The sequence below is a fragment of the Juglans regia genome, chromosome 1 (genome assembly GCF_001411555.2).
Source record: "Juglans regia cultivar Chandler chromosome 1, Walnut 2.0, whole genome shotgun sequence".
In the NCBI taxonomy this organism is placed as follows: Eukaryota; Viridiplantae; Streptophyta; class Magnoliopsida; order Fagales; family Juglandaceae; genus Juglans; species Juglans regia.
In genome coordinates, this window is record NC_049901.1 from 39,362,956 (window position 1) to 39,387,854 (window position 24,899).

The 24,899-nt window shown below is 34.2% G+C and overlaps 1 protein-coding gene across 1 annotated transcript; it reads left to right on the forward strand.

The window, feature by feature from the left end:
* The first annotated feature begins 12,174 nt into the window (after positions 1 to 12,174).
* LOC108992688 (aldehyde dehydrogenase family 2 member C4-like) lies at positions 12,175 to 17,865 on the forward strand. Its single transcript, XM_018967314.2, has 9 exons — positions 12,175 to 12,361; positions 13,269 to 13,411; positions 14,650 to 15,033; positions 15,500 to 15,589; positions 15,720 to 15,893; positions 16,020 to 16,157; positions 16,880 to 17,017; positions 17,191 to 17,252; positions 17,460 to 17,865. The coding sequence occupies exons 1-9, from the start codon at positions 12,253 to 12,255 to the stop codon at positions 17,731 to 17,733; spliced, it is 1,512 nt and encodes a 503-aa protein (XP_018822859.1). The 5' UTR covers positions 12,175 to 12,252; the 3' UTR covers positions 17,734 to 17,865.
* Positions 17,866 to 24,899: the final 7,034 nt, after the last annotated feature.

Here is a 24,899-nt window from a genome sequence, read left to right on the forward strand (position 1 = left end):
ATTTCAAATATTTAGAATTTAGCTAAAGTGATTTTCAAAAGTTTTTCCAAATTTAAACGTTATTGTACATACATCAAATACATATTTTATTAATTATTTCTCTCTCCTTTTCTTTCTATCACATATTTTATCACAATTAATATATTAATTTAATAAGAACATGATTATTAATTAACATATAATAAGTAGAATAGTAAAATATGATAAAATTAAAAAAATTAATAATTAAAAAAATTATATATTTTTGAAATTATTAGTTATTCATTACCATATAATGAATAAATATATAATCTAATGTGGAGATTTGATGTGAATAATCAAAACCAAATTCATCTTATATTATTTTATTATTATATAATGAAAAAATAGCTATTCCAATGTAGAGATTTATGTGAATGGAATAGTCAAAAGTTAATTTTCTCTTACATTCATCAAAACTGTCCTTTAACTTTGGTTAATCCAATGAGAGTGCTCTAAGGGCAATAGAGGTGGTTAGAATGTTGAAGAAAGATGAGCGAATATAGCAATCTGAAAAAATAAATGTTATTTTGAGACGTGTAGAACATTATTTTTAAAGTAATAATTGCCTCCACTTGAAAGAATTTGTTACTGGGTTACAAGTAATTCACTTCCAGAATACAACAAACTCACCAATTGCAAATAGCAATTATGAAGTTTTTTCTTCAGAGTTTCTCTACAAAATTGTCTATAAGATATATTGAAAATATGGGAGAATAGAATTAATCATATTCGTGAAGTAGCACCTTGTGAAATATCACAACTTTTAACTTGTGACTTTTCAGCTGTCAGTTATTAGTTTCGACATCATGGTTCACCTGACCGTTCATTTGCCACGTGAGGCTCGACTTGCAAGACTAGTCCAATATAAATGGATGTATTCCATTGAACGATTCCTTGAGAAATTGAAACACACAGTGGGTAACAAGCCCGCCCAAAAGGATCAATTGCAAAAACACATATTGACGATGAGTGATATACATTTTGTTTCAAATACTTCCACGGAGTTGACACGAGGTTTGATCGGCCGAAAAGAAACTTTGATGTTGACCAAGCAAGACAAAGAAATGAGTTTTATATGTTTTCCCAACAAATACATCCACCTGGTGCAACACATGCTTATGATTTGTGTGGAACAGAGTTCGAAAAAGTTCAATGGTACACGCTAAACAATTGCCCTGAGATAGAAAGCCACTTAAAATAAGTTATCATTATTTGTTAATTAATATTGTAATTTATTTACAAAATTATAAGATTATAAACTATTTTGTAATATTTAATTTCAGTGATCATATGAACATACTCAAAGAACAGGGAATAAATGATATAGACCAGAAACATGAAGAAGAGTTCTCGAAATGATTTGAATAATGGGTAATGACATTACAGAATACAGATGCGAGTCTAAATTACCAAAAAAATACATTGGTTGTTTACTTTTGTGTGTTTATGCTTTATTCAATATGTAGGTTGTACAAATGCATGCGAATAATCCAAATGATATATCGGATGAACTGTATGCATTGACACGTGACCCCTCGAGACGCGCTGCTCGATATTCTGCATATATTTCTCGAAGAACTATGTATCACACAATGGATCGAGAACGCTGGAGGAAAACACAAAATAGTGGTGTTCTAGTCGAAGAAAGTCATGACAGAGAAAACATTGATTTCTATGGGGTTATTGTTGATATAATTGGAATGAGATATTTGGGAGAGCTTGTGGTGTATCTGTTTAAGTGTGATTGGGGGGATTTAAACAATCCTCAAAAGAAAAAACGCGATAATGAATATTTTTTTGAGTATTAATACATAAAAAAAATGGTTTAAAGATGATTATTTTATTTTGACCCCTCAAGCATTTCAAGTATTCTACTTAGATAATCCTGAGTTAGGAAATCAATAACAAGTAGTACAAAAGTTTTAATCAATAAATATATATGATGTTATCTCTGAGGCAGATGGACAAGATGAAGAAGAATATGATCCCTCTACTCAAGAAGCATACGATGAGAGTCAACTCATCTTCAACTTGTTTGTAGATTTGAATCAGAATGAGATGATATAGTACATAAGGAAGATATTGAAACTGAAATTGTTGATGTGACAGTTGAGCAAAATGTAGAGTCATCTGAAAGATCTATAGATGATGAGAGCGAATCTACAAATGGAACTGATATAGATGATTTACCAGTTTTGTGTTCACATTACACATTATTACAAATCTTTTAAGTAATAAATGTATTAGTATTTCAAAATTATGTCACTGAAGAGGAAGGAAGTTCGCATCTCTTCTCCACATGTTCCTTACTCTCCGTCTGACTCACCACTAAAGATTGACTCTACAGAACAACATAAAAATCTAATAGTCATTTTGTTTCAATTAAAGTCATTCATACATATTACATCGTTTCTAACCATGATTTACTCTATTTCTACTACGAGCTAAATATTTTATAGAGTTAACAGTATAATCTCGTCAAGGTCAAGGCACTACTAGATGTATGACGGTCAAGGCACTACTAGAGATATGACGTTGGAAAAATATCGTAAAGTGGGTAAAATTAAGATTAACATTCCTGACGAACATACAGAAGGCAAAGGACAACAAACAACTTGGATTGCATCGCATGTTGGGGCTATTACATGAACTTATGCACTTTTGGCTACGAGTTCATGACATAAAGTTTCCAAACAAGTGAAATAACTTATCAAGAAGCATTTTTTGGTAAGATTTAAATAATTGATTTATATTAATATTATTTAATATATATGCAAAATTTAGAATATTCTGGATGATAATATCTTTGTGTATATATTTTTTCAATGAAGACTTCGAACTAAATTTTGGTTGGAAAGAGACTGAACGTAAGACTATTGATGAATTTATGTGTAATGCATTCCGCAAATATAAGACAATGTGTCATGACAATAAATTTAAGAACAAAGAAGATACGTGCCAGTATCATTTTCAGGATGTCCGACCTTCCGATTGAGAAATATTTTGTGACATATTTGAGAATCCATTATATAAGGTAAATTAAATGAATTTTTTCACGTATCCTATTTATAATTTTTGCTTCTTAATATTTACAACTTCTATGCAGGAGCGAGATTCTATAAATAAAACAAATAGATCAAAGTTGAAAATTCATCATCATACAAGCTCAATATCTTTCCATCGCCTCTCTAAGAAATTGGTAATACCATTTTATTTTTTCTTATTGCATATAGTTTGTTATTTGGAGGTATTTTAATGACTTTGTATTTCAACAAATGTCTATTATAGCAAGAGTCAAATTAGGGGTGAAAACCGACGTCGTTAGTGCGGTTTTTGGGCAAAACCGACGCCAACCGATGTCTAAAAAAATAGGGGAGACACTGACTATTACCGATCAATGGGGAGGAGGACACCGATTAAGGCGGTTCTCGGTCGGCATCGGTTCTCTGGCGGTTTTACTAAGAGAATAATGAGAGAAAGAGAGAGAGTTGCAGAGATGGGATTCGAGAAGAAGTTGGAGAAGAAGAAGACTCGTCTCGAAATGACGCCGTTCCACTTAAGTTTAAGTGGAATGGCGTCGTTTCAGACTTATTTATTTTTTCTTACATCCATAATAAAACGACGCCGTTTGGTTTAATGCCAAATGGCGTCGTTTCCATTATTTGTTGTAATGCTTATTAACTAAAACGACGTCGTTCCACTAACTTAAGTGGAACGACGTCGTTTCGATAAGGGTATATTAAAAAAATAAAGGTTTTATTATATCGGTCGGTGTAGCAGTCCGGTCCAGCTTCAAACCGGGACCAAACTGCTGAATGTCGGTTTCTTTAAATTTCCACCGCACACAAACCGATTCTCCACCGGTTCCTGAGCGACCGGTCGGTTCACGACGGTGGCGGCCGATGGCTTCGGTTTCTGAGCCCTAAGTCAAATACCAATTCTGATCTGATAAAATTATATACTGCATCACATACTAATTGTAATGGAGAGTGAACTCATCACTATATTCATGAAAATTATGTAAGTATTATAATCTGTTTTAATTAAACATATTTAAATATTTGTGATAATATTAATTGTTTCTCTTGTGTGTAGGATAAAATGGTTGTCCTAAGTGCTGAATTTGCATCAAATCAAAATTCTTCAACAAGTGATGTTGAAATTTTTACACAAGTTCTGGGTCAATGTTTAGGATATTTTAGAGGTTTGGGTTGCTGTGTAAAACCTTCTAGCTCTTCCTCAAAACCTAATTTAAATTTGCATACCTCGAATTCTCGAGCTTTAAGCCTTGTCTCCCGGAGAAACAAGACGCGTCTGGAGCTTCCCTCTTCACCAAATCGCAGAGGGCACGAACGCCTCATGGGTACCCAAGCCCATGGGCGTTCCAAGATATGATCTTCATGGGTTTCGACAGTGCTGATCAACAACTACCGCCGATTCAACAATGTTTGTTTCAAACACATCAAGCACCTCAATCTCCTCTGAAACCCTTGGTTTGACAACCTTACTAGCTCCATCATCTACCCGAATCAGTCCCTTTCTCTTTTTAGAAATGGAAAGCCATTGGGTGACTTCAGTATTAGAAGTTGTAGAAGAAGAGAGAAACGACAGTCCTTTCCACTTACGACTACTAACCCCATCAGGCCCACCCATAGCAGATTGGTCCATCGAGAGCTCCCCATACTTGAGCCCATTTTCCAAACTTGTCTTCTATTTCTATGTTGGCCCAGAAAACCCCTTCGGCCCATTATGCATATGCTCATCAAAAACTTCATATTAATTTCCATAATTCCTGCATAAGCGTTCTCATCTCCATGCATTTGAACTTCCTCAATACTGACTTCTTACCCCCCTCAACTAACTGAATTGAGCTTTCCTTCATAGGATCGACAGAAAGTGATGCTAAATTCTCGTGATCCATTACGGCTTTCCGCTTAGATGACGCCGCGACATCAGGAGCAGTTATCTCATCCACAGGCACCATAGCAACCACCAGATCTATATGCTTCCCCGGAGGCACTCGTGTTGCCATCCTAGTCAGTTCTTTCCTTTCCCATGAACAACCATCTCTGAAACAATCACCGTAACTAGTAGCTCGCAATCAGCTACCATATGGAAGCACCTCTGCGTCATCTACACAATCAGATTGCTTCTTCAGTTTACACTCCTTAGCCCCATGACCCAAACACCCAGACCAGTAGCAGAAGTTGGGCAATTTCTCATAAGAGACCCTTACCCACACAGCATTGCCATCACCCATAGAAAACATTGTACCTCGTAATAGAGGAGTATCAATGTTGAACGTAACCCCCCAACCCCCCCCCCCCCCCTCCTCCCCAAAGCCAACTCCCCCTTCTCTAAATCCACCTCTTTAACTCTCCCAGTTTTTCTCCCAACCAGATTCCCCACAAATTCATTCATGGCTCTCAAAGGAAGATCATGAATTCTGACCCAAAAATTGGCTTCATGAAGGTCATGAATCTGATTAACTTGTTTACTACCATCCACTTCCTGAACCAACACCAGTTGCTTATCAAAAGCACATGGTCCCTCTCTTACCACACATTCCTTATCGCTCATATTATCAAATTCAACTAAAGTCAATGTAGAATTCAAATCGTGGAAACAAACACCTTGTAGTGGATGCCATGCACGATGCATAGTCACCTTAAAAACCTCTCTGTTATAGTGTTTCTCAGTGAGTAGGGTTGCAATCAAACCCTTCCCTCCATATAAAGAGATATCTTCCAGAAATCCAGCATCCACAATCACTTCCTCTTCCTCATTAGACGTCAACGAGAACCATTGATATAGATCCTCCAGCTAATCATCCATCCTCAAGCATAGAAACTACATGAAACAGTGAAAAAAAAATGCTCTACGCAACCCTAGAGCCAAAGAGGAAAAATACCTTTAGAACAAACCTATATATATATACCGACCATATGCATGTATGCAAAATATGAAAAATAAATAGATACAAAAATAACAACTTGTATTGAAATATAAGCTTAATAAAATTACAAGTTTAAAATTACAAGTTTACTTACAGAAGAATAGGTGGAAGTGTTAGAGAATGGATGGAAGAAGAGATTAAGGGAGGTGAATCAAAGAGAATTAGGGAGAAGAAGGAAGGTGCTTGCCTCACTCGTTAACACACACACACACACACACACACACACACACATATATATATATATATATATATATATATATATGAGAAACTATAGTTTTCTTCATCTTAATTGTTATTATCGGCCTGAACTTTACCGGCTATCTTTATTCAATTGTAATTGGCCTAAAATGTTTATAATTCTAAATTCCAAACCCGATTATGAGATAATTAACAATGTTTAGGGGGGTACTCATGTGTAACGTATATATAATACCTAGAAGATAATTAAAGTATTATTCCTCCGTATTATATAGGCCGGATAGATAGATCAAGATATATAATTCCTCCAATTCAATCTCTTAAAATATTGTCACGTGTTATTTATGTACGCGACATATACATGGTAATTTTTAATATTTAGTCAAATGTTAAGTACTTTTCCAGCTCCTTTACTAACATCTAAATCAATCGGTTAATTTGACTAATTCGCTAATCCTATACAAAAAAAAATGTCCATATATATAATTATATATCTCTCACATATTCAAAGATTGCGTAGCTAGTCCCATATATCGATCTAATTGGCCTACATTTCGTGGTAATTGACAAGTTAACGAAGAATTCAAAGCTAATCAGTCAACAAAATGTTATTTTATCATAATAAACATATATTATATCATGAATAATTAATATTAATTTATAGCCAACCAGGCAATCAACAAAGCTCATTCGCTAGTGCTAATCCTCACCAATTTTGGCACCTGTACCGGCGAAGGCCAGGGTACCATATTTTCTTATCTTATTTATTTTCTTTTTCCGGTTGGCCTGATCTATATATATAATATAATCCTCCCATGTTCCCACATATTCATATATATATGCATCATGCATGTCCTCATCTCACACAATTAAGTCAATAACTCCGTTTTCGTGGATCTCTAGAATTATCAACGTACGACCGATTATCAATGTAGTCAACAAAGGAAAAAATATATATACATGGTATATATAATTGCATCATTTTTCTTGTTTTTTAGTCTATAATGATATATATATCTTTTAATTATGATAATATAAATCCTCTTTCTATATATCCAAAAAAATATCAATGACTTCGTTTTTTTTTTTTTTTTTTTTTTTTGCCCTATTAATCGTTTTCATGTTGTTGTTAATTTCAGAGGCCAGTAACCTTCTTTTTGTATTTGAAAATCATTTGAATGGATATATAAATAAAAGAAGAGGCAAATAAATAAATGAAGAATATCGAGCAGATCATTTTTTTTAACAATTATGACTTATTGCTCATGACTTTCTAAATCGTTATCGGAATCCGATATTGGACTCTTATACATAAGCAAATTGGTATTTATTTAATTAAATAAAATCGTCATCCTTGACGACAGCATTAATTAACTTGCATATATATTATATTATATTATATTATATATTATATATTCTTTACTCGTGTGTGAACTGATCTTTGATACAGTCCATCACGATTACCCCCAAGAGAGAAACAAGAGATATTATATTATCTGCACGGATTCAAAGAGCCCACAGTAACCCAGATTACAGCTACAATGCCTACACATTGACATACGGTTTCGGTTGTACCGTGTACGAGACTTGCGTAAATGTTTTTGAAAATAAAGCCAGACCTAGTGTAACAGAATATAAAGAAAAGAATTGCAGGAAAACAGAGAGAAAATATTGGAGAGAAAGATGAAGAACTTGCATCGTATTATTGATTTATTTTACATGAATCAGACTTCTATTTATACACATATATCAGACTAAGAGACTAGCTAACTAACATAACTGACTAACAGACTGATTAGCTAACTAACATAACTAACTAACAGAATTTAATACTCCCCCTCAAGATGGAGTGTAAATGTTAATAACACCCATCTTGGAAAGAATATTAGAAAATAGATTGCAGCCAAGAGGCTTAGTCAAAATATCTGCTAGCTGCCCAATTGAGGAAACATGCAGTGTCTTCATAGTTCCTGCCAACAGTTTTTCTCTAACAATATGACAATCTATATCTATATGTTTTGTACGTTCATGAAAAACTGGGTTGGCTGCTATGTGCATGGCAGCCTGATTATCACAAAAAAGCACAGCTGGCTTGGACTGTGGTGCAAATAAGTCTTTCAACAAGTGTTGCAGCCAAGTAATTTCACATGTTGTTGTTGCAATAGCACGGTATTCAGCCTCTGCTGTAGACCTAGATACTGTATTTTGCTTCTTGGACTTCCATGAAATGAGTGATTGTCCAAGAAATACATAAAAACCAGTAATAGATTTTCTAGTATCTCTGCATGCAGCCCAATCTGCATCGCAGAATGCCTTTAGTTGTAGATCATTTGTTGATGGGAAGAATAAGCCTTGGCCAGGATTACTTTTGATGTATCTCAAGACACGATGAGCAGCTGCCAAATGAACTTCAGTGGGATTTGCAACATACTGACTTAATATTTGAACAGAAAATGATAAATCAGGCCTTGTAATGGTTAAGTAGAGAAGTCTACCCACTAATCTCCTATAACAAAGTGGATCTGGAAGAGGCATTCCTTTTGTTTTGGATAATCTCAAATTTTGGTCCATAGGAAATGAGGCTGGTTTACATGCCAAATAACCTGAATCAGACAATATTTCAAGAGCATATTTTCTTTGTGAAACTGTAATGCCTTTTGTGGAACGGGCAATCTCAAGGCCAAGGAAGTATTTCAAAGGCCCAAGATCTTTGAGCTTAAATTGGGAATGAAGAAATCTCTTTAAATCATCTACAGCAGCATCATCATTACTGGTGATGATTATATCATCTACATAAACTAGTAATGCAATGAATGAATTATTTTGCTGTCGAGTGAACAAAGTATGATCAGCTGAAGATTGGATAAAACCATGAGCTATCAAAGCAGATGAAAACTTTGAGAACCACTGTCTTGATGCTTGCTTCAGGCCATATAAAGACTTATTTAGTCTGCACACAAGCTGAGAGCTAGTGGAATTAGCTTGAGCAGAAGGCATAAACTCCCCCTGAGCAGATGATCCCTTCGAATGACAATGAAAACCAGGAGGTAAAGACATGTACACCTCTTCTTCTAAGTCTCCATGCAAAAAAGCATTGTTGACATCCAATTGGTGTAAAGACCAATTTTTGGATGCAGCTATGGCTAAAAGAACCCGTACAGTGACTAACTTGGCAACTGGGGAAAATGTTTCTAAGTAGTCCAATCCTTCTTGCTGTGTATAGCCCTTAGCCACTAATCGGGCTTTGTATCTTTCCACAGAACCATCAGATTTATATTTGATCTTGTAAACCCACTTACATCCAACAGCTTGCTTATTTGGAGGTAAGTGAGTTATAGTCCAAGTTTTATTATCTTCCAAGGCTTTAATTTCATCAGCCATGGCATCACACCACTGAGTATGTTGAATGGCTTGTCTAAAAGATGTTGGTTCTTTTTGAGAAGAAATGGAGAGTGTAAATGCTTTATGAGTAGAGGAAAGATTAGAATATGATAAAAAAGAAGATATTGGATATTGAATACCTGAGATAGAACCTTTACTCAAAGAATTAGATGATGAAGTGGCCTCTGCAGCATTAGCTAGGTTACAATGATAATCTGCAAGATATGAAGGATTTTTGTGAACTCTAGTGGATTTTCTAATTTTAGGCTGTGGAGTTACTGAATTTTGCTGAGAAACAATTGGAACTGGTACTTGATTTTGAACTGTATCATTTGTGGGTTCATTCATGGAATTGGGAACAATCTGATTTGTAGGAAATGTGAATGTATCAATAGGAATCAGATCATCTGTTTGAGGAACTGGTATGACTATTGACTGAGTAGAGAGATCATGTCCAGTTTTGAAAGGAAAAACAGATTCTCGAAAAATGACATCTCTAGATAAGAAGATGGCATTTGTTTCTAAATCATAGAGTTTGTATCCCTTGGTGCCATATGGATATCCAAGAAAAACACAGGGATGAGCTCTAGGTGCAAATTTAGAACGATTATGAGATAAAGTTGATGCAAAACAAAGACAACCAAATACTCTAAGATGAGAATAATTTGGTGATTTTGAGAATAAAACCTCATATGGTGTTTTATTGGCTAGTAGAGGAGAAGGTGTTCTATTTATTAAGTAGGTTGCTGTGAGAACACATTCACTCCAGAATACAAGAGGTAAATTTGCATGGAATCTAAGAGATCTTGTCACATTTAAGAGATGTTGGTGTTTACGCTCAACTACACCATTTTGTTGAGGTGTAGCAACACATGTTTGTTGATGTAGGACCCCTTTAGAAGAATAAAAATCTGGCATATCAAACTCAGCCCCTCTATCAGTCCTTATAGTTTTGATATGAATATCAAATTGTGTCTCTATGAGCTTAAAAAATGACTGAATTAGAGAGCGAGTGTCAGATTTATTTTTCATTAGATATACCCAAGTACAACGTGAATGATCATCCACAATTGTAAGAAAATATCTAAAACCAGTGATTGACTCAACAGAGAAAGGACCCCAAATATCACAATGTATCAAGTCAAAGATTTTATTTCTGAAGGAATGACTAGTATTGAATGGCAATCTTTTATGTTTTGCCAATGGACAGATATTACAATTGAAATTTGAAGGAGTATGTATATCAGGCAGCAACTTTTGTAGTGTTTGAATTTTGTTGAGAGAGGGATGGCCTAGCCTAAAATGCCAAAGATCAAAGGAAGAAAGATTTACAGCAGAAAATACACTAGAATTCATAACAAATGGTTGCAACAAATATAACCCAGCTACTTGTTTAGCCACTCCAATCGTCTTCCATGAGTGTAGGTCCTGTATGAAACAAGAATGAGAAAGAAACAGAAAACAACAAGAATTTTCTGTGAGCCTTTTGACTAAGATGAGGTTAAAAGAAAAAGATGGAACATATAAAACATTATGAAGGACTAATGAGTCTGAAAGTTTTACATTTCCAACGTGTGTGACAGGGACACATGTTCCATTTGGTAACTTTACTGAAGTGTTTATAACAGAGGTAATTGTAGTGAAATGCGAAATAGAACTGACCATATGATCAGTAGCACCACTATCAATTATCCAGGAATTTGATTGCTTAGAAACAAAATCAGGTGAATTAATCATACCTGATAGACTCAAAGAGTTTGAAACAGAAGGTAAGTTGCTCATAGCATTCATTGCTGTAGGCTGAGTTGAGGAAGGTTGTAGAAAGGAAAGAAGTTGTTGACATTGTTCTTTGGTGAAAGGAAAATGAGGAGTTGAATCTGAAGCCATGGATGCTTCATCAAAATCAGTGGAAGATAATGAAACTTGATGTACAGAAGATGTTTTGGTTCTTGGATTCTGGCGATATCCAGGTGGATATCCATGTAACTTGTAGCATCTATCAACTGTATGCCCAACAAGACCACAATGAGTACAAATTGGCTTAGAACGTTGCTTCTGATAATTCTTGATCATTGTGCCAGGAAGATTAACATTCTTGCTGAACAAAGCAGCAGTTTCAGTCATCAAAGATGATCCCACCACCTTTCTTTGCTTCTCTTCTTGTAAAGTAAGGGATAAAACTCTGTCAATGGATGGCATTGGATCCATTAAGAGAATTTGCCCTCGAATGTGTGTAAAAGAGTCATTTAGACCCATCAAAAATTGAACAACATATTCTTGTTGATGTTGATCAATTACTGTCTTTAAAGCTCCACAAGAACAGCCCGGATTACAAGAACAATTTAATATAGTGCACGAGACTTTCATATTGTGACCCAGTTGGGCGCATTAAGCTGGCACCAGACCCATGGGTGCCTTTAATTAGGAGGTTGACACCAGACCCCAATCGTGCCGGCCAGGGGAAGAGGGGAACGAGTCAGTGCTGCTTCTAAATATATATATATATATATATATATAGGGAGAGAGAGAGAGAGAGAGAGTATATATATATATATATATATATATATCTGTGTGTGTGTGTGTGTGTGGACGTGTGTGTCGCATATTTAACAAAGAACACCAGATCAGTACTGGAAGAGCTCAACCTTCTCAAACGTGAAAGAGAAAATTAAGTGAGAAAGAGAGAGATCAGAGAGATGGGGGGTCATTGCGATACTGATGATAGCCCAGCGTCTTTTGTCAAGAACCCGACCATCAAGTTCACCAAGTTGTTCATCAATGGAGAATTCATTGATTCCATTTCAGGTTTTCATTACTATCCATGATCTAGATCTCTCTCTATCAAACTAATTACTACGTACGTTTGTAAATTTTCCGGATTATATATTCAGGACTTCCCCTTCGTTTCCCAACGTTTTAGTTAGTTTATCACTTGAGAGACAGAGAGAGAGACAGAGAGATATATATATATATATATATATATATAGATAGATAGATATATTTATATATATATATATATATATATATATTATGACAAGCAGTTTATGCTAAAGCCAAAAGGCCGGTGGCCCGAAAGGATCTAAACAAACTACAAGCTGAGAGAGAAGAAGAATTAATCATCGTTTGTTCATGATCTATATTCACATACAAATACATCATACGCATGCCACTAGCTACTTCGATTGTTTCTTTCATGAATTTAATTTAGTTAAAGCATATATATATATATATATATATATATATATATTGCAGCCGACCAACAAAGTACATATATAGAACAGCCGAGGGTTCTGGCTGTTAATTACGTACGAAAATATTAAGCACCGAAAGTACTGAACGTATAAGTAAGTTCCAGTGACGTCTAACCTCTTCTTAATTCATGATCAAATAAGTCTGTCGGCCCATCGTAAATTAAAATCAAGTACGACGTAGTAGTTTACAAAAACTAGTACAATACCTTATAATTATCAAGTTTTCGTACATGGAATTGAGGATGTTGTCGCGAGGTGCATGATGTATGATCTATAAGTACTGCATTTCGATCGGCCATTATGTCTGGTGCCTGTGACGACGTATGAGGTAATGCATGCATGAAAGCCACTTATCAACTTTATATCATTGATTACAGTACCACCACCGGCCGGGTCCAACAATAAAGTTTTTTGCTGTATGTACTTTCGTATCATTAATTTTGTTCTTTGGGAATAATCAGGAAAGACGTTCGAGACCATAGATCCAAGAACAATGGAAACTATAGCGAGAATTGCAGAAGGAGACAAAGAAGATGTCGATTTGGCGGTGAAAGCTGCCCTACAGGCTTTCGACCATGGTCCATGGCCTCGCTTGCCTGGCTCTGTATGTACTCGATCTCTCTATATATGCTTATAATAAATATCCTTGATTATTTTTTTCTTGTACGTACGTTGGTTATTAACTTTTTTTTTATTTATTTAAAAAAACTTAATTTGTATGACTTGGGTGATACCTTCAAGAAAATGCTAATTAATTCGACTGTTCGGGAGGTAGCCTTTTCATTGAGATTCCGTGACGAGGTAAAGTACATGCACCAGTATTTGAGCTTAAGCGGAGAAATATTTATTATGTACCACACACCGAAGAGAAAGCGGAAGTCAAAGGTCTCAACAGCACAGTCACATTGAATATATGCACCCCTACTGAAATTTGGAAAATTTTATGCAAATATATGAAATCTTATTAGAAACTTTTTATTTATTTTAATATGAAAGTCCATTTTATAGTCACACCCACAACCGAATTAATATGGAGTCAATTATAATGACTCATCATGATCAGAACCCTTTTAAAACTTAAGCCATTATATAAATAAATAAATAATGTATTTTCACTCAAATTAAAGAAAATTAACTTAATAGAGTGCTGGGCGGCAGCCTCTTCGCCTCGCTAGCTTATGTCAATAAGGCTTCATTGAAGGAAAAAATGATAGAGATAACATTACACATACTGAGAGATATATAATTGTTTTCTTATAGTATTTAAGATTAAATGATATCAATCCCATAATCGAACATGAGTCTTATTGCATATGTGAAATCACCACTTGTTCCAAAAGTTTAAACTGATGGGAAGATGTAGATTTTATTATTTATTTTATATCTTAACACTCCCCCTCACGTGTGGGCTAGACTCTCCCTTAATGGATGGCCCAACACGTGAAATATTTAATTAAATGGGATAGAGTGTAGAGTCAGGGTTCGAACTCAGAACCTCTGCCCTGATACCATGTGAAATCACCACTTGTCTTAAAAGTTTAAGCTGATGGGAAGAAGTAGATTTTATTATTTATTTTATATCTTATAAACAGCATATATATATACTGGAAAGATCTATATAGGATATGATCATGAAAACTCAAAAAAGTTATAACGAGTTTGTTTTTTTTTTTTTTTTTTTATCGAGATTACTGTATCAATGTACATACTTTTATCCAACTCAACGATCAGAATTGGATGACAAGTGCCATTTGATGATCAGATTATTGCTTTAATTCTCAACCCCCTTGTGCAAGACCAAGATTTAATTTGCAACAGCTAAAGGGAAATTGTACGTTGCAGGAGAGAGCAAGGATAATGATGAAATTCGCAGACTTGATTGATGAAAATGTAGAAGAATTGGCTTCCTTGGATACAATTGATGCTGGGAAATTGTTCACTATGGGGAAGGCCGTAGACATTCCTCATGCATCAAGTACTCTCCGATACTATGCAGGTGCAGCTGACAAAATTCATGGGGAGGTATTGAAGATGTCACGTGAGTTTCATGGATACACATTGCTCGAACCTATTGGTGTCGTGGGACACATCATCCCCTGGAACTTCCCTACGACGATGTTCTTACTGAAGATTAGCCCCGCTTTAGCCGCAGGGTGCACTATGGTTGTCAAGCCCGCGGAACAAACTCCTCTATCGGCTCTTTACTATGCTCATCTTGCTAAGCTAGTAAGTTTGTATCGATCCTTATATACAATTCAAATTGCCATGCTATTATTACTTAGAAGTCATATTTCATAAGGTAAAGTACTCATAGTCTTTTTTTCTCTCAAATACAAAACTGATCATTGGCAAAGTCATAGCTATCTATGAATTATGCAATTCTTGATTTTTCATATTTTCTCACATCTTGTATCATGAATTAAGGGTCTTAAAATCAAGACTTTGAGAAAGGAAAATCTGATCATATGCATGATCATAGTATGACGTTTCATAGACCCTGCATCTTCTTCTGGTTTGTTGAGTGACTCCTCAACTGGCTCAAATCCAGTCCTTAACTAGTAGTGTAGTGAAGTCATTTTGCATACATACATTATCCTTATCCATATTCAATACAATAGTTGCCTTTTCTAGCTTTCATATATACGCACGAGTTCCTCCTGATATTTTTCCCATTTATCTTTTCTTGTTCAAGGCCGGTATCCCTGATGGAGTGCTCAATGTTGTAACCGGATTTGGACCAACTGCTGGTGCTGCAATTAGCTCTCACATGGATATTGATGCTGTAATTTCTGACTTTTAATTGAGTGTTTCGATCCCTTGTTTATGTTCCTTTTTCAAAAATGTCTTGGTCAATGAGTTCATTGCTTTGGGGTAGTACTGTGCTTTTGAATCTAGAGTGATGGTCTTTTCAGGTTAGTTTTACTGGCTCTCCAGAAATTGGACGCAAGGTAATGCAGGCCGCAGCAGCAAGTAATTTGAAAGTGGTTTCACTTGAATTAGGTGGCAAGTCACCCCTCATAATCTTTGACGATGTCGATGTAGATATGGCTGCTGAGCTAGCCATTTTCGGCATCCTACATAACAAGGTAAATTCCATGTTTTCTTTCTTTCTTTTTTTCTTTTAAATAAAGTTCATTTTAGAAAACTAATTTAGCTAAAAAATTGTACCTTAAAATGAAATTTTTCTTTACTAATATTGGTACTTTTATCAGGGAGAAATATGTGTGGCAAGTTCTCGTGTTTATGTTCAAGAAGGGATATATGACGAACTTGTGAAGAAATTAGTTGAGAAGGCAAAAGCCTGGGTAGTTGGGGATCCTTTTGATCCTAAAGTTCAACAAGGACCGCAGGTATGAATTGAGGCTAGCTTTCATGATCTATACATTAATAGCCCCGTTTGGATTGAGAAGTGATCTCAATTCATCTCATCTCATCATTAAAATTTTTCTAAATTTTCATACAAAATATAATATATAAGAGTGATGATATACACCACACTCATCATATTTTAATCATACTAAATGGTATGTAGTACATTTATAACCATTAGATGATAAAGAAGCTTGCAATAAATGATCATTTAATAGTGATAAATGTGTCACATCATACTTAGTGGGATGAAAGTGGGATAGTAGTATGGTGTATAGAATTTTCCAATATATAATTTAACTTTTTCAAATCTCAAAATAATAATAATATTAAAAAATAATATTCTAATAATATTTTATTCAACTCATCTAAAATCATCTCATCTCAACTCATTATATATCCAAACTGCATGCACCTCATTGTGTATATATATATCATTAATTTCCCATGTTTTTTTCTCTGGGATCGACGTGGGGTACCAAGCAATTAACTAACAGACACGAACAAGCTGCTGGGAGAAGATGAATAATTAATCAAGGAAATCCAAGAAGTACTCATGAACAAGGAAGTGTATTGGTCCCATAATCCCATTAAAGCTACATATAATGGTCCAAAATAACAACAAAAAGACATGGCATGGCATTATTTATTGTAAAGTACAACCGGTTTATTTAACTTGATTGAGTTTTGGTATCATGTGCAGGTCGACAAGAAGCAGTTTGAGAAAATTCTCTCATACATTGAGCATGGAAAGAGAGAAGGAGCCACCCTTTTAACAGGGGGCAAGCCATTGGGTGGGAAGGGATATTACATTGAGCCTACAATTTTCTCTGAAGTCAAGGCAAGTCATGTGTGTGTGTATGTATGTATATATTTATTTTATTTTTACTTTACAACGTACGTGTACAGCTTGATCAAATCGATCCTTTTTTTTTTTAGTGGAATTAAAGGCTAAAGTCGTTTTCCCTTCATCTATTATATTATTGATCTCCGGTCCATGACATGCACGTACAGGAAGAAATGCTTATAGCAAAAGATGAAATATTTGGGCCTGTAATGGCTCTTGCGAAGTTCAAGTGAGTACAAAAGCTCTAATACTACTTTTTTGTACATTCTATGAAAAATTAGTCCATCAGTTTTGTTAATTGGTCCATCAGTCATGATCATGTTTAGCAGCACGTACGTGCAATATTCTAGTACTACTACTTGCAGATAGATAGAAATGCTCACTATTTATACTAATTATATATCTCATGAACATTAATATATAACGAGTACTACAGAACAATGGAGGAGGCGATAGAGAGGGCCAACAGCACTAGATATGGCCTAGCAGCGGGCATCTTAACCAAGGACATAAACGTTGCTAACACTGTCTCAAGATCAATCCGTGCAGGCACCATTTGGATCAATTGTTATTTCGCTTTCGACAATGACTGCCCTTTTGGAGGGTATAAGATGAGTGGATTTGGAAGAGATCTTGGATTGGAAGCCCTTCACAAGTATCTTCAAGTTAAATCGGTTGTTACTCCCCTTTATAATACTCCCTGGCTTTGAAGAATCGAATTCATGATCATCAAGATCATGAATATCCCCTTCTAATTGCACCTCAAACATGCATGATATGGAAGCTAGATCATTATACGTTTTACCAAATCAGTACTTATTCTTATTTTTGGGGCTTGAATTAATTGTTTGCGTGTATTTGTTTTGCTAAGTATCTTATTTAAGGTGGTCTGTACGTATTCTTTTAATAAATCGACCCCATTATAAACTCTCACTCAGCTATTAATTATATATACGTGTTTGCATATATATATATAGCAGAATTAGTACTGTTTAATTCGTTTGCTTTTTCTTTTTTTATGGTGTCGTGTTTGTGCATTACCATATTGGTTCATGCATATGTTTCGTACACATGTCACGTGGAGAGACGTACAGATCAAGTATCAGTGGCAGACCCACGACGTACTTACCGGGCAAGTTTTTTTAAGGAAAATAATTTACGCATAACGCATTACGCAACATATTACATAATAATATTATTGTATTATTATGTAATATTAAAAATAACATCATTTTATAAAAATACTTTTATCTTATAATATTGTTGTATAATATGTTATATAATCTGTTATGTGTATATCATTATTCTAATTTTTATATGCTCTCTGAAATTTTTTAAAATCTCAATATATATCTAATTAAAATGTCTCTCCAATTTTTTTCGGCCAATAGTCTCAAAATTTTATATAATTTCTATATATTATCTATTTTTAAGGATGTGCATCACCAAAGTGAAAATACAAAAAAAAAATAATTTAAGGTTGATGATCTATATGAAAAATAATTAAGATGTTTTGTCCTTTAGACTTCATTAAACAAGAAAAAAATTATTTAAGATCTCAATTATATATAGCATTATATATTTAATTAATGCAATACGAAAATATTTAGATTATGCATCAAACTTAATAAACTAACTTAAAAGAATAAAAGATGACTTTCTAAAACATTATTTGATGGTTTTTAGGAAGAAAATAAATTCTAAATATTTCATTATAAAAATAATAATAGATGATTATTATTGATCTATGAAATATTATCATCAGAAATGCAAAACATGTATTAAGTTATGTTTTTAGAATTTTATTTTTTATATATAATAAATTATTGAGATCTAATTTTATATATAATTAAATTTTTATAATTTTGTAATCTTTTTTTATTTTACATAAATTTATTATACGGTAGAAAAAAGTTGGCGCTTTCAAAAAAACTTCTGCCTGAAGTATTATGCCAGAGTGAGTTGATATTCCTTAATGGACCCGATTGCACATCGAACTGGTTCTACGTACTTTGTCAATCAGCTGTTATTATCCTCCTTTCAGAAAAGCTAACTTTATTCTTTCTTTATATCTAGCTAGCTTGCTAGTTGGAATTTGCTATGGTCCTATTTTCTTGGTACTTTGTTGAAAGAGAAATATTCTAACATTACATCAAAATAATTTCATAAACTGCTGCATCTTTATATGATTTATCAAATTATAAAATTATTTTTATTGTAATCCATATTCGACGACTCACATGAAACTACGCTAATTTGTGAGATTATTTTTATATAATTCTTTTATGAGTGTAGCACTTCCCTCATTGAAATAGTCTAAAATATTGTTAGACTACTTTAATTAGTCTACTATAGTAAGATACCACCGCAAGAAAGTAGTGTGCGCTATTTATTCCATAAGGTTGTGGGAAGCTTGTGAACTCTATATTGTATATTTGAAGATGGCCGGGTGATCTCATCTTGTAGAAATACTACTCATCTCAAAAGTTTAAATTTATAAGAAGAAGTAGATTTTATTATTTAATTTATATCTTAACACTCTCTTTCAGGACCAAACCCGCCCTCAATGAGTGGCTAATAATTTCTCATTTCATTTCACTCTCCAAATAAATCCAAATACCTCATCAAATACCTCATAATATCTATGAATAGTAATGAAATGATTTATGAATAGAGTGAAATAGTTTGAGTTAAAAATTTTTATTAGTTTTTGGAAAATGAGAGTTAAAATTGAAATAAAAATATTATAAAGTTAAAAATTGTTTGAATATTATTTTTGTTTTAAATTTGAAAATTTGTATTATTTTTTTGTGTTTTGTTTGAAAGTTTAAGAAAATTATAATGATTAAATAAAAAAATTATAAATCTGAAATTAAAAAATATTTTATATTTAAATAATATTTAAAAATAAAATATATGAGAATATTTAAGAACGCCTCAATGTCCAAACTAACCTTAATTGTGATAGCATGGGAGGCTCGAATGCTGAAAATGCTTTTGGAGGGACAATCCCCTGAGAGATCAGAGAGTATTTTTGAGGTTGTTAAATAAAATTAATTTGAATTATCTTAAGCAAATCTTTATAAGTTTGGATTTTTGTTCACCTTACACCCTATGTTAAATTATTGTAATTGCACTTCTACATCGATCGCTTATGAGGCTACTAGAATTTTTCAAAATAATTCTGCACTTGAGCATCAAGGAGTTAAGATGATTGCTCTAACAAATTGTAGAAAGAGATTAGAGATCTTTACTTGTATGTTCAAGTACTTTTGTCACACATAAACATATGTAGGGGTGTTAAAAAAAAAAAAAAGGAAAACAGGTTGAAATTATTAGATTCGGTCCAGTTTTTAAGTGGTCCAATACGGTACTGATTTTCATATTTTGAAAATCAGATTAAATCAAACCGGATCAGTATATATATTTATAATTTTTTATATTATATGTTAAATTGTTAATTGATATAATATGAAATTATAATCTCATTATTCAAGTCTATTAATCTTATAACATAAAATTAATATAACATGTGATATAAGACAAAATTAATCTTATAATTTTTAATATATAACATTTTATATAACGTATAAATTTTAGTTTTAAGCATAAACATTAATATTAAGTTATTAATATAAACTTATTATATATATATAAAGGATAAATATGTTTTTGGCATAATAGATTATAATATATATTCTTTTTGTAAATACATTTTTACATATTTAATCATATATATAATATACTCATACAAAAAGTCTAAAAATTATATAGACTATAGCTAAATTCAATATTATACTAATATGTGCTAATTATTATAAAATAATGTACTTATACTAAAATATAAATAGACTAATAGTTTAATATATATATATATATATATAATCATCATATTATTATAACTAACATAAGTAATCTGTAAGACCAGAAAAACCATACCGGACCGAACGGAAACCAAAAAAATTGGAAGTTCTAGTTTGATAGTGAATCAATCCAATATCGGTTCTTAAGTTTTCAAAACTAGTATATATCAGTTTGATTTTAAAAAATATATAAAACTAAATCCAATTGGACCCGTTACAGTACCCCTAAACATACATAAGACTCATTTTTTTTATACTCGCCTTATGGAAGTGGTTAGTTAAATTTGTTATAAATTAATTAAGTTTGTAACTTCAACTATGTGAATACAATAAGAAATGCTCAAAAGCTTGTTGTTGAGTGTATGGGAGATCAATTTTTGACAATTCGGATCAATAAAAAACTAAAAGAATTCCCTTTTACCTTTGTTTATGCGAAATGCTCCTACTTGGAGCGTAGAAGGCTTTGGGATGCTTTGATAGATGCCAATATTCATAATTTACCATGGATGGTGATGGGTGATTTAAATATTATTAGGAATGACTTGGAGCGAAAAGGAGGGTAGGCCGAGATTGGCTTTGGCTATGGAGGAATTTAATGGCTAGGTGGATTCGTGCAGATTGCTAGATATGCAATTTAGTGGGAATTATTTTTCTTGGTGTAATGGTCATTCTGGACTATCTAGACACTGGGCTTGACTTGATCGTTACTTTCTTAATATGGCGGCTTTTTATGTATTTCCTTATGCTCATACGAAATATTTGGCAAGAACTTCTTCTGATCATGCATTGATGCAGGTATCGCTAGAGAAACAATTAGTACTCTATGCCTATCCTTCCTTCAAATTTCAGCAAATGTGGGTTTCTCATCCTTAGTTTTTTTATTGTGTTTCTGACTCTTGGAATGGAGAAGTAGTTGGGGGCTCAAGGTTGTATATGCTTGTGACAAAATTTAAAAGATTAAAGATTGTTCTGAGATCATGGAACAAGCAAATCTTTGGAATGACTGAAACTAACATAATAGCACTTGAGGAACGTATAAAGGGATTGGAGGGCAATTTGCAATCTAAATTTTCAGAAGATGTGGAGGATGATTTAGTTGCCTCCCAATTGGGGCTCTCAGTTTGGTTGAATAAGGAAGAGAAGCATTTAGCTCAACAAGATAAATAAGGTTGGATACAAAAGGGTGAAGAAGACTCAACTTTTTTCCGTGCTGTCAGTCATCGAAATCATAAAGAGGTGAAAGAGATGAAGCTTGAGGATGTCACTATTCTTTCCTCACCTAAGCAGATTCACGAAGGGGTTATCACTTATTTTTCACAGTTCTTGGAGGCTGGCAATTGACGTGAAGAGCCAATTCTAGACAGATTGGTCCAACAGGTAATTTCTTGTTGATATCTCGTGTTCCTACTTCACAGAAAGTTTATGATGCACTTTGCTCTATCCCGCAAGATAGTAGCCCGAGACCTGACTGGTTTCGGTCGGGTTTCTATCGATCTTGTTGGCACATAGTGGGTATTGATGTGGTCAATGTTGTGGTGGAGTTTTTTCGAGGTATGACTCTTCCACAATTTTTTAATACAACTTTCTTAGTATTAATTCCGAAAGTGGAAAATCTGGTAAGTTTTGATAAGTTTAGGCCGATAAGCCTGTGTACTGTGTTCTACAAAATATGCTCAAAGATTATGGTTAATCGTCTCTCCCCATTGCTTGCTAAAATTATTTCACCTAAACAGGGAGTCTTTCTCCCAGGTCACAGCATTTTTTAAAACATTAGTATGACTCAAGAGATGATGCATGCTATTAATAAACCTTCTTATGGTGAAAATGTGGCTTTGGAAATTGACATGGAGAAGGCCTATGATAGTGTCGATTGATCATTTCTTTTGCATGTTCTAAAAGCTTTCGGGTTCTCAGAATTTTTTTGCATGCTGATTAGATAGTATATTACTAATCCTTGGTTCTCTGTGGTCATGAATGGCATCCCAAAAGGTTTTTTCAAAGGTGGTAGAGGATTGCGGCAAGGTGATCCTATTTCATCTTATTTGTTCATTTTAGCAGAGGAAATATTTTCAAGGATGATAAAAAAACAGGTTGAACTAGGCAAGATCATTTTGTTTTATCATCCGAGGGAAACCTCTATTATTTCTCACTTGTTTTACGCTGATGATGTGGTGTTATTTTGTAATGGGAGAAAGGCATATTTGAAAGCTATTACTGATGTGTTGAAGACTTATAAACAATGGTCAGGACAAGTAGTAAGCAAAAGGAAATCCTCTATATTTTTTTCTTCGCAAGTTTCAGTGTCTAGACGTCGTGAACTTCTTCAGGAAGATTCTTTTCCTTTCAAATATTTGAGAGTACCGATTATTTCAGAAAGATTGAAGATTGTTCATTTTGATGACTTGATTGCAAAAGTCCAATCTAAATTGGAGGGATGGCAAGCTAGACTGTTGTTATCTAGTGGGGCGTGGCTGCTTTTCATTAAACATGTGCTTCAAAGTATACTTGTCCATAGCCTTTCAATCTTAAGGACACCTATAGTTGTTCTTGAGAAAATTCGAAGAATCACAAGCACTTTTTCTGGGGAGTGAAAGATGGTAAGGCGAAGAGAAAATGACGCTCTTGGGAGGATCTTTGTAAGTCAGTTTCAAAAGGTGGGTTGGGTATCCGTAGTCTACAACAAGTGTAGTCACCTTTCCACAAGAAACTAGCTTGGAATTTGTTGCAAGATACGTCTCTTTGGTCCAACTTTTTCCATGCTAAACATGTTGGTGATAGACATATTTCTTTGGTGGATCCAAAGAAAGGTTCTACACCAAAGAAATATGTCTAGCTGTTGGAAAATGATTTTGAAGAGTATTCCCTTAGTGCAAACTCATTCTAAATGGAAAGTTCGGGAGAGACATCTCTATTTCTGGTGTGATCACTGGGCTGACAATGCGTCATCATGTGACAATATTCAGATCTCTGAGTTGCCGAATCTAAAATTGGATGAATGTAAAACTGGTTTGGGTTGGAATATGGAGCTATTTATTCGGTTGGTGGGACATCAAAAAGCTGAGGAAATAATTTTGCAACTGGGCAGGATAAAAACTAGGCATGATGTGCTGATATGGCTCTCAAATGCTAATAGGAAATTCTCTACAAGAAGCACATGGAATTGTATATGTACGAGAGGTTCAGATTTCCCTTGGGAGAAATGGGTTTGGCATACAGCTCTTCCAAAAAAAATTTCAATCACCATGTGGAAGGTCATACATGAATGTTTTCCGTTGGATGACAGAGTCTGAAAAATTGGTATACCTATTGTTTCTCGATGTGATTGTTGATCAAATTATGATTTTGAAGATCTTAATCATGTACTAGCGAGAGGGGAATTTGCTGAAAAAATATGGATAATTTGTTCGGTGGTTCTTGAAATACCTTGGATGGAAGGTTGCTCATGGAGACAAAGGGTTGATTATTGGCATAGGCGGGCATGAAATTCAATTCGTCCTGGTCAATTGCTGAGTCTCCTTCTGGCTATCATAACTTGCTGCTTATGGGGGCGTCATTGCAAGGCTAGGATAGAAGGCTTGATGGAGTCGATTCAACTGGTTTGGTCTTCCATTAAATATTAGGTGTCTTGACTTGCTTTAAAACTTAAGGATATAAATATGCTTACTCGGCGTGATGTAGTTATTTCCCAATGTTTTAATCTGCCATTAAAAGCTACAATGAAATAGGTTGCAACTCCAGTCAAGTGGAAGCATTCGAAACAAGGTTGGGTAAAGTTGAATGTGGATGGTTGTTCTCTTGGTAATCCAAGTCCTTCGGGTGCGTAGGGGCGTTCATCTGGGTTAAAAGCCGGGTATACCAGGACCGGGACCTTGGTTTCGAACCCAGGTCTGAACCCGGACCGGGTTGGTCCAGGTCAGACCCGAACCGGAACCAGGATGGATCCGAATTTTTGAAAACCGAAAATCTGGGTCCCAGGTTGTACCTAGATTTTTTTTTGTTGTTGTAAAAGCTAA